At 45.7% G+C, this 15,019-nt stretch overlaps 1 protein-coding gene across 1 annotated transcript in view; it reads right to left on the minus strand.

The window, feature by feature from the left end:
* Positions 1 to 14,720, minus strand: part of LOC115464477 (vomeronasal type-2 receptor 116-like) — a 31,384-nt gene extending 16,664 nt beyond the window's left edge. Inside the window, exon 1 of the mRNA XM_030194853.1 lies at positions 13,953 to 14,720. Coding sequence (XP_030050713.1) covers positions 13,953 to 14,720 — 768 coding nt within the window. The remainder of the gene's footprint in view (positions 1 to 13,952) is intronic.
* Positions 14,721 to 15,019: the final 299 nt, after the last annotated feature.

Here is a 15,019-nt window from a genome sequence, read left to right on the forward strand (position 1 = left end):
GATTTATTCCTTAACGATTTTGATTTTGCCTCGTTTAACTCTTCACAATTTAATCCATAACCTGAATTGTAACAAATTGTATTTCCATTATTCATAATGTATTGTAAGCCACACTGAGCCCGCAAAAATGTGGGAAATGTGGGATACAAATGCAATAAATAAATAAATAAATAAAAACAAATGCAGACACCATCCAATTCCTCCAAGAATGGGACGATATATGTAGAACAACATTAGACAAAATCGCCCCAATCCAAACCAGAACATCACATAGGAAAAAGTCAAATCCTTGGTTCACCGAAGAGCTGAAAAAACTCAAAACACAAGTCAGGAAACTAGAACGTGCATGGTACAAAAAGAAAGATGAACAAACACTAGGTGCCTGGAAACTACTTCGGAGAAAATACAAATACACCATAAAACAGACTAAAAGACTACATTACAAAACAATGATCGGACCAAACTACAAAGACACACACAAACTCTTCAACCTTGTGAATAAATTGCTAGACACCACACCAGTTACAAACAACAGCAAAGACATACCAAGTGTTGACAACCTTGCGAAATACTTCAAAGAGAAAATTATACAACTACGACTCAAAATACCCACCAGCCCTATTGAATACACCACACTCCTAGACTGTCTAGACCCAGAAGACGGAATATACCCAGCAGACAGAACCTGGACCGAATTCGAATTACTATCAGAAGACCTCATCTCTGAAACACTCAAAAGATTCGCCAAATCCTACTGCAAACTAGATATATGCCCAAACAACCTTATGAAATCAGCTCCTCAACAATTCATAATAGACCTGACGAACCATGTAAACTTCATGCTACAAAACGGACTTTTCCCAAAGAAAAAGGAAAACTTTAATTCACCCCAATACCCAAAGACACAAAGAAAAGTGCAAGCGAAATAACTAATTATAGACCAGTAGCATCCATACCACTAATAACCAAAATAACCGAAGGGATGGTAACAAAACAACTTACAAGTTATCTAAACAAGTTCTCAATACTGCATGATGCCCAATCAGGATTCCGATCAAATCACAGCACAGAAACAGTACTAATTACCCTGATGACTAAATTTAAACAAATGATTGCAAACGGCAACAATATACTTCTGCAATTTGACATGTCGAGTGCCTTTGATATGGTTGACCACGAAATCCTACTAAACATACTTGAATATTTTGGCATCGGAGGCAATGTGCTAAACTGGTTCAAGGGGTTCCTAACTTTGCGCTCATACCAGTCACATCAAATTCAACTACATCTGCAGCATGGACACCTGAGTGTGGAGTACCGCAGGGATCACCCCTCTCACCAACAATCTTCAACATGATGATGACACCCTTGGCAAAACTTCTATCAAACCACAACCTTAACCCATATATATACGCTGATGATGTAACAATATACATCCCTTTCAAACAAGACATCAAAGAAATCTCCAATGAAATCAACCAAAGCTTACACATCATGAACACCTGGGCAGATGTATTTCGATTGAAACTGAATGCAGAAAAAACCCAATGCCTGATACTTACCTCCCAATACAACACGAATAAATTCACCGCTATAAACACACCAAAACTAAATCTTCCAATCTCAGAAACTTTAAAAATCCTTGGAGTTACTATTGACCGCCACCTAACACTTGAAACCCACGCAAATAACACAACCAAAAAGATGTTCTACTGCATGTGGAAACTGAAAAGAATACGACCATTCTTCCCAAGATCCGTCTTCCGAAGCCTAGTGCAATCACTCGTGCTAAGTCATCTGGACTACTGCAACTCACTGTACGCAGGTTGCAAAGAGCAATTACTGAGGAAACTTCAAACAGCCCAGAACACAGCAGCCAGACTCATCTTCGGGAAACCAAAATACGAAAGTGCGAAACCCTTACGAGAGAAGCTACACTGGCTCCCACTCAAGGAACGCATCACTTTTAAAGTATGCACACTAGTCCACAAAATCATTCATGGTGAAGCCCCAGCCTACATGTCTGACTTAATAGACCTACCACCCAGAAACGCTAAAAGATCATCCCGAACTTACCTCAACCTCCACTTCCCTAACTGCAAAGGCATAAAATACAAAGTGCTGCACGCGTCAACCTTTCTTATATGAGCACACAATTCTGGAATAAACTACCACGAAACCTGAAAACAATCTACGAACTAACCAACTTCCGCAAACTACTAAAGACCCATCTTTTTGAAAAAATCTATCGAAAGGATCAAAACATATGAAGTCCACACACACTGTTAGCAATGCATCAATACATTCTCTTCTGTACGCTTATCCCCCACAATTTTAACACATCTAAACCGAATTTACAGGTAAAAACAGAAAATATTACACCTGAACGATCTCTTGCTATTGCTCTGTTGCCCTATCATTATCCGCTACTCTTCTATTGTTCAGTTGTTCTTTTCCATTGTTTTAGTCTCCTTAACGATACTTGGACTTTATTTTAACTTAACTCCTCACAATGTAACAATAATTATGTTGTAACAGATTGTACTTCCATCACTACAATGTATTGTAAGCCACACTGAGCCTGCAAATAGGTGGGAAAATGTGGGATACAAATGCAATAAATAATAAATAAATAAATAAATAATACACAATTTGTACACCATGCAAATTCCAGCTACAGGTTCTAGGCGGCTTACAGCATAAGACTCCCATTAACAAATGGGGACTTACATTGTCATTAAAATGATAAAGAATTACATCAGACCAGAGCTGTCAGCAAAATAAGTCATCAGAACTATCAAATAGAAAAATTTACAATTTATGGAACCTGGAACACTTTATAACACTTATATAACGTTGGACTTCACGTATAACAAGTTCAAATATAACCATTTACATAACAGATCCTATCAAGAGGCATTTACATGTAAAACATAGAAAGACATTAACAGAAGATAAAGACCAGCCCCCTGATATTCAGAACAATTTGACTGGGAAGGATCAGCACCTGGCCAGTTAAATTCCAAATAACCGGCTATCCGCCAATATTCAGCAGTTCTTTGCTGGCCATGTATGCTGAATATTGCCAGTTAGCGGACAGCAGATAGCTGGTTATATCAGGTGATATAGAGTTTCCAAGGGGGCCAACCCACTCATCAGCAGATCTAGGTCCCGCCCCTAGCCCAACCCATTCTGCTGCTAGCTCCACCCCATCCCACCAATTCCTCTGCCCAGCTCCACCCATAACTCTGCCCATTGCTCTGCCCATCCCAACCCATTGCTTTGCCCCAACACAGCAGCAGCAAAAGAAGTGGTCTCATCCAGCGGTAGCAGGAAACACCTTCATAAAACATCATCTCCTGCTGCCATGGGATAAGTGGCAGTAGGAAATGGTGCTTTATAAGGGCGTTTCCTGCTGCCGCTGGACAGGGAGGCCACTCAGTGGGAGATCTTGGCTTCTTGATGGGAGTGTGGAAGATGACCTGCAAAAGTGGGAATCTCCTGTTGAAAATGTTTTCTTCGTAGAAAGTAATACAATATTATTAAAACTCTGTAAGAGCACTCCTCCCTTGTTATCCTAATTAGAATAACTGACTATAAATTAAGAGTTGTGGTAGGGGTGGGTGGGTGGGAGTTGGCAGGGGTGGGTGGGATTGATGACTGATCTAGGCCCTGCTGTGCCTGCTAGAATTTATCTGTTAATGCTTGTCATATACCTGGAACATCAGACATGGAGGCAGAGGCTAGCATACACTTCTCCCTTAAGTTCCGGTTTGATGCACCTATACTTTGGGCATGTCTACACTTTGGACACGCCTACACTAATGTCAGACACCTTCACTTTAAAACTAGGAGTTTCCCTCCTCTCTTTGCCTCAGCTACTTCTTCCTGGTATCTGGTGCACTCCTGCTGTGATTATTCCTGTTTTACCTGGTTTTGACTCTGTGCCTGGACCTGAATTCATTGGATTGCTGCTGCCTTAACTCTGTGCCTGGACCTGACTTCGATGGATTGCTGCCTGCCCTGATCCTGTGCCTGGAACTGACTTTGTTGGATTGCTGCCTGCCCTGACTCTGTACCTGGACCTGACCTCTGTTGATTAAATTGTCTGTCTCTGTCATCTCCTGAGTCCTGCTCTCTTCCTACTTTCCAAGTCCTGCTGGCCATCTGAACCCAGGGGCTCAACCACTGGGGAACAATGGCCGCCGCAGGTGAAGCGTGGGGATTTCTGACTGCTGGTCTTCGGATCGGCACAAGGGCTCACTCCATTCCTGGACATTGTGACAATGCTGTAGTACAAAGTTTAAGTTTTAAAACTAGGGGGGAAAGAGCATGGAGATTAGTTGATAAAGTTTGCTTTTTTATATTTTTATTTTGCCTATCTATAACCTACAATTCTTCCTTTAAACCCCAATCTTTAAGTTCCCAAAGCATAGAGCAAAATAATGTTCACTTACCAGAGAAAAGTCCTCTTCACATTTCCAGTTGCATCCTAAATCATCAACCTGGGCTACTAAATTTTTGCTAGTGTCTCAGTTGACATCAAGCTTAACCCTCCCTTCTATAATTGACCCTATATGTATATCTTTTACTTTTTGATTGGATGCAAAACAATCTGAAGCATCTAAGCAAACATATAAGTAATAAATTGAACACCAATATTTGTTGCTTCTGTAACTTACACATAAAAGTGCCCATATTCAGTAATCCTACTTATAATTTATCTGGCTGATATTCATCCAGTGGCGGTCAATGTTTTTAAGTCTCCTGCTGGCTGTATTCTCAGATTTTCAATTCTGGGTCATGTCTGGGCACCGGCATTGAATATCCAGTTGTATGTTGCCAGCTAAAACTTAATCTCTCCAGTATAGGTAGTAAAGTACTTTAACAAAACTATAGTCCTGTGAAGTGCAATAGAACCTTAGTGAAAAAAAAGGGGGGAAAGCCTCTGAACCCAACCCAACCTCTAACCAAAATCATTGTTTTCAAAAACAAAGGTTGAGGAAAATATATGGGTTATTTCTCTTCATTGGCATAAAAACCCTTTATTCTTTGGTTCAAAATTGCTAAACAGCACAGAACTGATAATTTATGGATCCACAAAAAGAAGTAAAAGGACTACTTAACTTGAACTTCAAAGTGCAGGTGAGCAACAACGTGTGTATGGTCAGTCAATCACACCGACTATGGCCAGAGTTTCGCTGCTGGTAGCTGTCTCCACCTTTAAAAGTGGACTAACATGGCTACACCATCAATTTACTCATTAATATTGTGGAAAGGTGAACAAATGAGTATTTTCAAGCTGAGACGGAGTGGCCTAGTGGTTAGGGTGGTGGACTTTGGTTCTGAAAAACTGAGTTCAATTCCCACTTCAGGCACAGGCAGCTCCTTGTGATTCTGGGCAAATCACTTAACCCTCCATTGCCCCATGTAAGCTGCATTGAGCCTGTCATGAGTGGGAAAGTATGGGGTACAAATGTAATAAAAATAAATTCCTTATCATATCATATGGAATGCATGTATCTGTGAAGAGATTATTGCCTACAGTGCTAAACAAAGTAAGCTCCAGAAACAAAAATTATCACTATAGATGAGAATATTAAGTTCAAGGAACACCAGTTTTATGCTCATCCAACTCCAGCTTTGCAAGCTCAGTTACATCAACTAAAAGTTCAGCATAATTCCATTGTGTCTGAAAGAGTGGGTAGGCTACATTTTAGGGAAAGTGCTGTCTAGTATGTACAACGGAGTAGGGCAGGAAGGCTACTTGCCAATTATTTAAAACATAAGTGTAAATGTGAAAAAAATCATGCTATCCAGTCAGGAACTGCTCTTTACATTGATCCAGTGAATATTGGAAAAAAAATTAACTTATTTTATGAGCAACTTTACACATTGGGTACCAATCCTAATCACTCTCATATATTGCAGTTTTCCAGATCTCTTACTCCTCCTACTATTACAATGGCCCAATTGGAAATGCTAAATGGTCCCATTACATGAGTGGAAATAGGGGCATCCATCAAACGTCTTAGACAGCGCAAGATCCTGGGGGTGATGACCTGTCAATTGACGTTTATCATATTTTTCAAGGTTTCCTAATTCCTAAGTTATTGCAGTTATATATGTCCTTTCTGGAGTGTGGTGCTAGTGCAGGATCCATTATTGAGGTGGTAATTGTTGGTTTTTTCAAACCCAGTAAGGGTTAGTGCATGCTAATTTTAATATGCGCTAAAAACACTAGCACACCTTTGTGAAAGGGGCCCTTGGTCTTATATAGGGATAAAATTCAAACACACCCTGCAAGATAATATACAGTTGTTGCTAACCAAGGTTAGCAAACTCTGTACTGCATGGTTGCCTTTATGTCTCTCTTGGTGGAGTCCTATGGAAGCCATAAGAAAGTTGATTGCACCTCAAGTCCTTTATGTGGTACAGATGCTCCCGCTTCCCTTTCCAGCTTAGCTATATAACACCATTGATAAACTGCTGGTAAAATTTTTGTGATTATGTAAGCCACCACCTACAATTTCTCTCAGTAAGTTAAAGTGGCCTAAAGAATTTGGAGGAATCAGATTTCCTGATTTTTGCCACATATGATAAGGCCACTGTTTTGCATGCTGCCTGTTTGTGGTATAGCGAATGCTACATACCTGTAGAAGGTATTCTCGAGGACAGCAGGCTGATTGTTCTCACTGATGGGTGACGTCCACGGCAGCCCCTCCAATCGGAACACTTTCCTAGCAAAGGCCTTTGCTAGTCCTCGCGCGCCTATGCGCACCGCGCATGCGTGGCCGTCTTCCCGCCCGAACCGGCTCGTGTTCGTCAGTCCCATATGTAGCAAAATAAAGGCAAGGGAAGACACAACTCCAAAGGGGAGGCGGGCGGGTTTGTGAGAACAATCAGCCTGCTGTCCTCAGAGAATACCTTCTACAGGTATGTAGCATTCACTTTCTCCGAGGACAAGCAGGCTGCTTGTTCTCACTGATGGGGTATCCCTAGCCCCCAGGCTCACTCAAACAACAAACATGGTCAATTGGGCCTCGCAACGGCGAGGACATAACTGAGATTGACCTAACAATTTTTCCAACTAACTGAGAGTGTAGCCTGGAACAGAATAAACATGGGCCTAGGGGGGTGGAGTTGGATTCTAAACCCCGAACAGATTCAGAAGCACTGACTGCCCAAACCGACTGTCGCGTCGGGTATCCTGCTGCAGGCAGTAATGAGATGTGAATGTGTGGACAGATGACCACGTCGCAGCTTTGCAAATCTCTTCAATAGTGGCTGACTTCAAGTGGGCTACCGACGCTGCCATGGCTCTAACATTATGAGCCGTGACATGACCCTCAAGAGCCAGCCCAGCCTGGGCGTAAGTGAAGGAAATGCAATCTGCTAGCCAATTGGATATGGTGCGTTTCCCCACAGCCACTCCCCTCCTGTTGGGATCAAAAGAAACAAACAATTGGGTGGACTGTCTGTTGGGTTGTGTCCGCTCCAGGTAGAAGGCCAATGCTCTCTTGCAGTCCAATGTGTGCAGCTGACGTTCAGCAGGGCAGGAATGAGGACGGGGAAAGAATGTTGGCAAGACAATTGACTGGTTCAGATGGAACTCCGACACAACCTTTGGCAAGAACTTAGGGTGAGTGCGGAGGACTACTCTGTTATGATGAAATTTGGTGTAAGGGGCCTGGGCTACCAGGGCCTGAAGCTCACTGACTCTACGAGCTGAAGTAACTGCCACCAAGAAAATGACCTTCCAGGTCAAGTACTTCAGATGGCAGGAGTTCAGTGGCTCAAAAGGAGGTTTCATCAGCTGGGTGAGAACGACATTGAGATCCCATGACACTGTAGGAGGTTTGACGGGGGGCTTTGACAAAAGCAAACCTCTTATGAAGCGAACAACTAAAGGCTGTCCTGAGATCGGCTTACCTTCCACACGGTAATGGTATGCACTGATTGCACTAAGGTGAACCCTTACAGAGTTGGTCTTGAGACCAGACTCAGACAAGTGCAGAAGGTATTCAAGCAGGGTCTGTGTAGGACAAGAGCGAGGATCTAGGGCCTTGCTGTCACACCAGACGGCAAACCTCCTCCATAGAAAGAAGTAACTCCTCTTAGTGGAATATTTCCTGGAAGCAAGCAAGATGCGGGAGACACCCTCTGACAGACCCAAAGAGGCAAAGTCTACGCTCTCAACATCCAGGCCGTGAGAGCCAGAGACCGGAGGTTGGGATGCAGAAGCGCCCCTTCGTCCTGTGTGATGAGGGTTGGAAAACACTCCAATCTCCACGGTTCTTCGGAGGACAACTCCAGAAGAAGAGGGAACCAGATCTGACGCGGCCAAAAAGGAGCAATCAGAATCATGGTGCCTCGGTCTTGCTTGAGTTTCAACAAAGTCTTCCCCACCAGAGGTATGGGAGGATAAGCATACAGCAGACCCTCCACCCAGTCCAGGAGGAAGGCATCCGATGCCAGCCTGCCGTGGGCCTGAAGCCTGGAACAGAACTGAGGGACTTTGTGGTTGGCTCGAGATGCGAAGAGATCTACCAAGGGGGAGCCCCACACCTGGAAGATCTGTCACACTACACGGGAATTGAGCGACCACTCGTGAGGTTGCATAATCCTGCTCAACCTGTCAGCCAGACTGCTGTTTACGCCTGCCAGATATGTGGCTTGGAGCACCATGCCGTGACGGCGAGCCCAGAGCCACATGCTGACGGCTTCCTGACACAGGGGGCGAGATCCGGTGCCCCCCTGCTTGTTGATGTAATACATGGCAACCTGGTTGTCTGTCTGAATTTGGATAATTTGGTGGGACAGCCGATCTCTGAAAGCCTTCAGAGCATTCCAGACCGCTCGTAACTCCAGGAGATTGATCTGCAGATCGCGTTCCTGGAGGGACCAGCTTCCCTGGGTGTGAAGCCCATCGACATGAGCTCCCCACCCCAGGAGAGACGCATCCGTAGTCAGCACTTTTTGTGGCTGAGGAATTTGGAAAGGACGTCCCACAGTCAAATTGGACCAAATCGTCCACCAATACAGGGATTTGAGAAAACTCGTGGACAGGTGGATCACGTCTTCTAGATCCCCAGCAGCCTGAAACCACTGGGAAGCTAGGGTCCATTGAGCAGATCTCATGTGAAGGCGGGCCATGGGAGTCACATGAACTGTGGAGGCCATGTGGCCCAGCAATCTCAACATCTGCCGAGCTGTGATCTGCTGGGACGCTCGCACCCGCGAGACGAGGGACAACAAGTTGTTGGCTCTCGCCTCTGGGAGATAGGCATGAGCCGTCCGAGAATCCAGCAGAGCTCCTATGAATTCGAGTTTCTGCACTGGGAGAAGATGGGACTTTGGATAATTTATCACAAACCCCAGTAGCTCCAGGAGGCGAATAGTCATCTGCATGGACTGTAGAGCTCCTGCCTCGGATGTGTTCTTCACCAGCCAATCGTCGAGATATGGGAACACGTATACCTCCAGCCTGCGAAGTGCCGCCGCTACTACAGCCAAGCACTTTGTGAACACTCTGGGCGCAGAGGCGAGCCCAAAGGGTAGCACACAGTACTGGAAGTGACGTGTGCCCAGCTGAAATCGCAGATACTGTCTGTGAGCTGGCAGTATCGGGATGTGTGTGTAGGCGTCCTTCAAGTCCAGAGAGCATAGCCAATCGTTTTCCTGAATCATGGGGAGAAGGGTGCCCAGGGAAAGCATCCTGAACTTTTCTTTGACCAGATATTTGTTCAGGGCCCTTAGGTCTAGGATGGGACGCATCCCCCCTGTTTTCTTTTCCACAAGGAAGTACCTGGAATAGAATCCCAGCCCTTCCTGCCCGGATGGCACGGGCTCGACCGCATTGGTGCTGAGAAGGGCGGAGAGTTCCTCTGCAAGTACCTGCTTGTGTTGGAAGCTGTAAGACTGAGCTCCCGGTGGACAATTTGGAGGTTTTGAGGCCAAATTGAGGGTGTATCCTTGCTGGACTATTTGGAGAACCCACTGATCGGAGGTTATGAGAGGCCACCTTTGGTGAAAAACTTTCAACCTCCCTCCGACCGGCAGGTCGCCCGGCACTGACACTTGGATGTCTGCTATGCTCTGCTGGAGCCAGTCAAAAGCTCATCCCTTGCTTTTGCTGGGGAGCCGAGGGGCCTTGCTGAGGCGCACGCTGCTGACGAGAGCGAGCGCACTGGGGCTTAGCCTGGGCCACAGGCTGTCGAGAAGGAGGATTGTACCTTCACTTACCAGAAGAGTAGGGAACAGACTTCCTTCCCCCCCAAAATTGTCTACCTATAGAGGTAGAAGCTGAAGGCTGCCGGCGGGAGAACTTGTCGAAAGCGGTATCCCGCTGGTGGAGCTGCTCTACCACCTGTTCGACTTTCTCTCCAAAAATATTATCCGCACGGCAAGGCGAGTCCGCAATCCGCTGCTGGATCCTATTCTCCAGTTTGGAGGCACGCAGCCATGAGAGTCTGCGCATCACCACACCTTGAGCAGCGGCCCTGGACGCAACATCAAAGGTGTCATACACCCCTCTGGCCAGGAATTTTCTGCACGTCTTCAGCTGCCTGACCACCTCCTGAAATGGCTTGGCTTGCTCAGGGGGGAGCTTGTCCACCAAGCCCGCCAACTGCCGCACATTGTTCCGCATGTGTATGCTCGTGTAGAGCTGGTAAGACTGGATTTTGGCCACGAGCATAGAAGAATGGTAGGCCTTCCTCCCAAAGGAGTCTAAGGTTCTAGAGTCCTTGCCCGGGGGCGCCGAAGCATGCTCCCTAGAACTCTTAGCCTTCTTTAGGGCCAAATCCACAACTCCAGAGTCGTGAGGCAACTGAGTGCGCATCAGCTCTGGGTCCCCATGGATCCGTTACTGGGACTCGATCTTCTTGGGAATGTGGGGATTACTTAATGGCTTGGTCCAGTTCGCCAGCAATGTCTTTTTTAGGACATGATGCATGGGTACTGTGGACGCTTCCTTAGGTGGAGAAGGATAGTCCAGGAGCTCAAACATTTCAGCCCTGGGCTCGTCCTCCACAACCACCGGGAAGGGGATGACCGTAGACATCTCCCGGACAAAGGCCGCGAAAGACAGACTCTCGGGAGGAGAAAGCTGCCTTTCAGGGGAGGGAGTGGGATCCGAAGGAAGGCCATCAGACTCCTCGTCAGAGAAATATCTGATGTCCTCCTCCTCCTCCCATGAGGCCTCACCATCGGTATCAGACACAAGTTCACGGACCTGTGTCTGAAGCCGTGCCCGGCTCGACTCCGTGGTACCACGGCCATGGTGTGGGCATCGAGAGGTAGACTCCCTCGTCCGCGCCGGCGAAGCTCCCTCCGCCGACGTCGTCGGGGAGCCTTCCTGGGAGGCGACCGCAGTCGGTACCGGATGTTGGAGACCTCACCCCGGGCAAGGGGCCAGCCGGCGCCTCACTCGACGGTACCGATGGCGCAAGCACCCCCGGTACCGGAGGGGAAGGGCGCAACAGCTCTCCCAGGATCTCTGGGAGAACGGCCCGGAGACTCTCGTGCAGAGCGGCTGTAGAGAAAGACATGGAAGCCGATGCAGGTGTCGATGTCAGAGTCTGTTCCGGGCGTGGAGGCTGTTCCGGGCTGTCCAAAGTGGAGCGCATCGACACCTCCTGAACAGAGGGTGAGCGGTCCTCTCGGTGCTGATGCCTACTGGGTGCCGACTCCCTCGGCGACCCAGAGCTCTCGGTACCGATAAGGGAAGGAGACCGGTGTCGATGCTTCTTTGACTTTTTCAAATGAAGCATGTCACCGGAGCTTCCCGGTACCGACGAGGAGGACGTAGAATCCTAGAATCCAGCCGTCGCTTCCTCGGGGCCGAGGCCAAAGAAGGTCGGTCTCGGGGGGGCTGTACCGCAGGAGCCCTCAGGGTAGGGGGAGACCCACCCGAAGGCTCACCGCCACCAGCAGGGGAATGGACAGCCCTCACCTGCACTCCAGTCGAAGCACCACCATCCGACGACATCAGCAGAAGTGGAGGTCCCGGTACCACCGACGCCGACGCAGCCTTCCGATGTCTTGGCCCCGATGCAGAGGGTCGATGCCTCGATGCACTTGATGCAGTCGCGGCCGAGGATGGAGGTCTTGACGCTGTCGACGCCGAAGCACTCGATACTCCCGGTGCAGATGCCGACGAACAGCCCGAGAACAAAACGTTCCACTGAGCCAATCTCGCTACCTGAGTCCTTTTCTGTAAAAGGGCGCAAAGACTACAGGCCTGCGGGCGGTGCCCAGCCCCCAGACACTGAAGACATGACGCGTGCCTGTCAGTGAGCGAGATTACCCGGGCGCACTGGGTGCACTTCTTGAAGCCGCTGGGAGACTTCGATGACATGGGCGGAAAAATCATGCCGGTGAAATCAAAACTCGTAATTGCGGTAAGGCACCAAAAAGAGGGGGAGAAAAAATTCGACCCGAGGCCTCAAAAGGGCCTACCCCGAAAACGAAAAGAAACTTAACGGGGCAAAAACTGGAAATACAGGACGGGGAAAAAGACCGAAAAGGCCTTCTTCCAAAATCCTTTTTCCCTTTTTTTTTTTTTTACTAGCGAAAAGTCCAAAAAAGACGCGCGAGGTCAACGTCTCTGATGGTATTTTCGAAACAAAAGATGGACATCCATCTTGTTTCGAAAATACGGTTTTCCCCACCCCTGGATTTGGACATTTTGCAAGGACGTCCCTTTCAAAAATGCCCCTCTTGGACTTCCATCAAGACACGAGCAGTCAAATCCAAATTTGCTTCCAATTGTTGAAGATGTCAAAGCAGTTTGGGTACTTTTCAACATATGATATATGACTGTCCTGTTTTATCTTCTTTCTGGTCTGATGTTTGGTCTATGATTAGTCATATCCTTCCAATACGTGACTCTTTATCTTATACTACCGTAATCCTACGTTCAGCGGTGAATGACTATGGTCTCGATGAAGATCAGCAAAAGTTACTGGACATCGTGCTTGCCATGGCAATAAAAGTGATATTAAGTCATTGGTAAACTACTGCAGAATTATTTTGATCAAATAACCTAATATGATTATCATCTTGCAGAACTTGCTCGACATAATACAGTATGTGCACCACTGATATTGTTTAGAGAGTCTTGACTGATTTTGTCATAACCTTGGAGGGCTTTTCAATAGTGCTATTTAGAGCTGCCATTTGCTTTTGTTCTTGAATTATTTTGTGGTTGTTTATATGTATTATATTTGTCTACTGTTCTCTTGGTTTGATGTTTTCTTTGATATTGCTCAGGGCTGATCGCCTCTTTTCTCTGTATGGCTGTGATTTTTCTTGGCTTGAAAATGTCAATAAAAATCAGTACTAAAATAGAAGGACTGACTATTGACACTTAAGCGCGTAAGTGCCAACTCCGCTCCTGGAACACCCTCAAGTTAGCCAGTTTCGGCAAGGCGTTAACTGCAGATGTTTAGTGGTACTAACCAATTAGGGATTCTGTTTACTAAGGTGCACTAGCGTTTTTAGCACACGCAATTTAAAAGAATTATGAGTCAATTAGTGCCAATAATTGGCTTTTTAACAAGGAATTATTGACACTAATTAGATTAATTGGGATTAACAAATATGAAGTTTGGTGCAGGATCTGAGACTAAAATTTATACGCGGTTCAAAAAGGGTGCACGGAAATAGGTGGGACATGGGCATTTTGGGGTGGGGCATAAACATGATTTTGAGTTACATATGTACTTTGGGCACCAGATGTAAGTTTAGGCATGGTTTATAGAACAGTGCTTAGGTGATTTTATTCACTGCTAACTTTTTAGGTACCACATAAAGAATCTATCTCTCTATATATAGCGCCACTGATTAGGTTATTAATTTGAAATATCCAGACAAGACACTGATATCAAATGTTTCTCCAAATATTTTGCTCAAAATTAAGCTTAGATTTTTTCTAAAAATGATGTTACCTTCCATGGCAAATAATCTGAAACTTTCTGACTTTCTTCACTCCATGTGGTAGTTTTACCAGACTCTGACATGACCATGTCATGCAAAGCGTGTGCCAGGGTGTACACAGCATTGTACACTCTATAACTGCTTCCAAAGTACTTGTTGTTACAGTGTAGAATGGAGGCTGTTTCCTTAGTTTTGCAGGATCTTCTGACACTTTCGGAGCACCGGCTGTCACACAGTTCCCTCCACCATATCTGGGTATACTTATTACTTGGAAACAAGGTAGGATTCACCTCTTGGACAAATTTTGAAATGCTTGGAATATTCTTGTTTACCATTGTGAATGTCAAAATATTCTTCTTCATGCTAAACTCCAATGAATAGGTCGAGGAAACATCCCATTCAGCTGTGGTGATCCATATTTTGCCAGGTATCTGCATAATGTTTATGTGCTGAAATAAATTCCAGATATATTCTCTATTACAATAGACAATGATCACGCTTGCTGATGATGAATGAATACTATCACTAATTTTATTTATCTTTTCTGGTGGCACAACACTAGTATGAGGAAACATTTCTATGAATTCAGTGCAACCATTGTTCTGTTCAATGCCTTCTTTCAGAATTTGGACAGCCCTCACACTGCTGTCATCATTGGATGCAATGATACCAACCCAGGTCCAGCTGAAATGCTTTAGTAACCTAAGGATCCCAGTGCAGAGGTGGAGCTCACTGGGGACAGTCCGGTAGAAATAAGGAAACTTGAGAACATCGCTCATAAAAAGATTATGTGATATGTAACTGATCTGTGGAGAAAAATAATTCTATCACCATCTCTGTCACTGTGAGATTACATTTTAAATAAATATTTAACTGTACATGTGTAAAATGAAAGTTTAATCAGAGGTTTAGAGGGACAAAAGGTTCTCATTTTCAAAGCAGATAAACATCTTAAAATGCCTAAAAGAAATGTCCAGCTGCTAAAAACTTCCAAATCTCGATTTTGGAACATCAGAATTTGGACGTTTCACACTGCAGTTTGTCCAAATAGCAAGAGCATAGGTTGTGGATGAATTTT

The sequence above is a fragment of the Microcaecilia unicolor genome, chromosome 3 (genome assembly GCF_901765095.1).
Source record: "Microcaecilia unicolor chromosome 3, aMicUni1.1, whole genome shotgun sequence".
NCBI lineage: Eukaryota > Metazoa > Chordata > Amphibia > Gymnophiona > Siphonopidae > Microcaecilia > Microcaecilia unicolor.